At 40.6% G+C, this 3,501-nt stretch overlaps 1 protein-coding gene across 1 annotated transcript; it reads right to left on the bottom strand.

Annotated features, from left to right (window-relative positions):
* Positions 1 to 1,053: 1,053 nt before the first annotated feature.
* LOC121377214 (KRAB-A domain-containing protein 2-like) lies at positions 1,054 to 2,821 on the bottom strand. The gene is made up of 2 exons (XM_041505122.1): positions 2,748 to 2,821; positions 1,054 to 1,954 (listed from the first exon to the last, which is right to left on the bottom strand). The coding sequence occupies exons 1-2, from the start codon at positions 2,819 to 2,821 to the stop codon at positions 1,054 to 1,056; spliced, it is 975 nt and encodes a 324-aa protein (XP_041361056.1).
* Between the last annotated feature and the right edge of the window lie 680 nt (positions 2,822 to 3,501).

Raw genomic sequence — 3,501 nt, 5'->3', positions numbered from 1 at the left:
GTACTGTGTTCGATTTACGTAACATGTTTCTAGACTATATGTTATTTTTATTAATGACTTAAAAAGGTGTTTTTTTGGAAATGCGCGGCCAGTCTAGGATCGATCCCCATCGGCGGGTATATAAAAGACCATGGTATGTGATATCCTGTCTGTGGGATGGAACATATAAACGATCCCTTGCTAAAAAAAAAAAAAAAAAAATGTAGCGGGTTTCCAAGGCGCGCGCGTGTGCAGGGATTTCAGCGGGGCTGCGGTAATAGACTGTGTTGAGCGAAGTTTATATGGGGCATTCTCCCCCAGAAAACACAGTGAGGGTTTCGACCTCCAATATGCCCCCCCCCCCCCCCCCCCCCCCCCCCCCCCCCCCCCCCCCTGCACCCGATTCCTCTCTAAGATTATATGTCAAAATTACCATCTAACAGCAGATGGAAGCAAGAATAGGATAAGTTTTATTTAACGACGCACTCAACACATTTTATGTATGGTTGTATGGCTTCGGATGATTATTAAATCAATATGCTCTAATTTTGATGTCGTTATGCATCAGTAAGTAAACGCTGGGGGCACAAATCAAACTGATTGCGTGTAAACTTCCCTTTTAGAATCCCTGCTTTCACACACATTGTGTACATATCGTTCTCATCACGGTCTATGATTATTCCGAGAATATTTCGTGGGTCACCGCATCCCCTATCCACAAGAGGGATAGGTACAGCTACGTTGTCTCCCACCTGTCCACTTGTTAGCTCCAGTTTACTTCTATTGACCATACGCTCAGCCTGGGTCATCTGGGGGGAACTCGCACCATTTCTCTCATTTAAGATACTGTCTATACGAGCGTTGAGTAAATCAGCTGAGACAGTAACTGGAGCAGGACTCATCAAAGGTGGACCACCATACTCTGGTGCTGAATCTAAAACTAAATCAGTTGTGGCTGAGAGCAGTGGCATTTCAGGGTCAAGTCTACTGTCCCACTCATCTAGTTCCTGACTAGTGTTTGGCATGACTTCATGACTGCTGCTCGGTGCTGGTTCCTGACTGGTGCTTGGTACTTTATTCGTGTATATCAGCAGCAGTATGTTCTAGGACGATTGGTACATTGGATATGGCAGATATAAGATCATCCTCACTTTGCATCCGTACAACTACTTCTGTTGGCAAAGACGACGATGTTAAGCCAACTTTGGCTTCACATCCAAACATGGCAGCATATGGCGATCTCTGTATTCCTGAATGATAACTCGATTTCTTTTGGAATTGAACAAATGTTATGCCTACTGAATAATCATTTCTGTCATTATCTCCCATCCATGCAACAAGCATATCCTTGATATCACCATTTGCCCTTTCCACAGACCCCTGACTTTGAGGGTGTCGAGGTTTACCATGGACCATAACCAGCCTGGGCCACACAATTTTCAGTTCACTGATAACCTCTGCTGTGAATTCACTTCTATTGTCGCTCTGGAGAATAGATGGGGCACCAATGAGAAGGAATATATCAAGCAGGTGATGAGCGACCTCAGCAGCACGCTTTGAAGTTAGGGCTCGAAGAATGACAAACTTGGTTAGGTGGTCTTGATAGACAAAAATCCACTTAAATGATTTTTGGGCCATGGACTGCATATCAATAAGATCAATTTGTGCACGAGAAGCGAACTCATTTGTGAGAATGGGGCGCACTACAACACCCTTAATCCTTGGGCGCTTACGTTTCTTCTGACATTCATGGCAACAAGACTTGAAAAGATTGAGAACATCGCGAGTGATGTTTGCATATTTTTTGTTGATTTCTTTGGTCATGCGATCTCGACCACCATGTCCTGTGGCTATATGTGCACGCCTAACCACATCATATGTTTCTTCTATGCTAACATAATAAACAGGATTCTCCCTTGGGTTAACGCGCTTTTTGATGAGTTTTTCAACATCGCCACGCTGCAGTATCTCAAACCTGAAAAAAACCCCACCCAGGAACATTCACTAAATGTGAATTTTCAAGGCTAAAACTTTAAAATCTTCAGTTCATGGCCAGAGAGGAAAGGGAAATTAACATTTTGTAAATATAATTGGACCATAGGAATTTTTAAATGTTCCTTAATTTGCATAAATCCAATAGTCTAAAAACATTTTGACGATAGATGTTTTCTGTGTAGTTGATGAATATTTTTAAATGGGTATTTTCTTAATGCAGGGTTAATATATGGCACTCAAACTCAAAGACAGAACACAGTGGAAGAGTAGCATTAAAGGCATAATGCCCAAGACATATTTTACCGTGCTTGTGCCAGTAATGCTATCTGTAACATGTCTGGCTAATAGTGTATGATTTTATTATTAAAATTAACATTTACGTATAGCTTATTGCTTTCAATATCAATATATTGTTGTATGCCTTTATAAACTCATAGCAATCACCAGAAAACGTCTGTACTCCATATCCACCTTAAGTGTACTGTCATCCTAATTGCGATTATAACTTTATTTATTTTAAGGTCATTACCGAACTCTGGAGAAAAAAAAATTGAACATTAATACTCAATTTTAACAGTCATCCACACACCATGTCACACAATTATATTCTTTGAGTGTAACGAAACTAAACATTTGTGGGGAAGCATTGTGAGACTGGATATTAATTAGGATAGGAAATTTAATTAATTTGAAAAATATTGTAGTAATAGAAATATTGTAGTATTAGCATTTATGAATGAATAAACACATTGAATGTATTGAAATACACTTACTTTGATAGCAGATAGTATCCATGTCTGCTCTTTGTTCCAGTATCAGCTGCTGCTGTTTTGAGATCTTCTAGCATTGTGAAATACGCATCTTTTGGAATTAACACTTTTCTACAAACTTCATACTTTTTGTAAAGCTCAGTTTTAATTTATCTTCATAGGACTCTGACATCATGCAGATGAATCCTCCTGTAAATTGAATCTTGAGTTCCCCGGAGTCCAGGTTAATGCCCCACTTTTCAGATTTTTGGGTGGCGCGGCCGGTTGTTGTTGGAGGTCCCTGTTGTTTGCAGTCGCGGCCTCTCTTTAGGCGGGTAGGGCGAATGTGTGAATTTGGTAAAAAGGTGTAAATTCAAATTGGGTGAAATGGGGGGACATAGTGCCTTTCTTTAACTCCGGAAGGGTTTAAGGAGGCTGGCTTTGGGCATGGTTTTTCCCTTAACCCTGTCCATTTTTCTTAGAGGTTTGCTTTACGAAACCGCCACCAGGTTAAAATGCCTTTTGGGTTTTTCCTTCCCTTGGCGCCTATTTCCAACTCTCTCTTAAGATTTTGGCCTACCCCAGGTTTACGAGGTGCCCTGCCTCCGTTTCACCATTTCCGTGGATTGGAATCCCCAGGGTGGGAACAAGGGCAGGATTATTCTTAAAATCGGACAACATGACTTTGGTAAACCCAAAAATTTTTTTTTTAAGAGACGCTTGTTTAACATTTTTAACTAAAATTAGAAGGCATCCAATTAGAAAGCCCGAATAATGT

Source organism: Gigantopelta aegis, chromosome 7, assembly GCF_016097555.1.
Source record: "Gigantopelta aegis isolate Gae_Host chromosome 7, Gae_host_genome, whole genome shotgun sequence".
Classification (NCBI taxonomy): domain Eukaryota; kingdom Metazoa; phylum Mollusca; class Gastropoda; order Neomphalida; family Peltospiridae; genus Gigantopelta; species Gigantopelta aegis.
The sequence above is the reverse complement of the archived record's forward strand: the minus strand, read 5'-3'. Positions and strand labels throughout refer to the sequence as shown.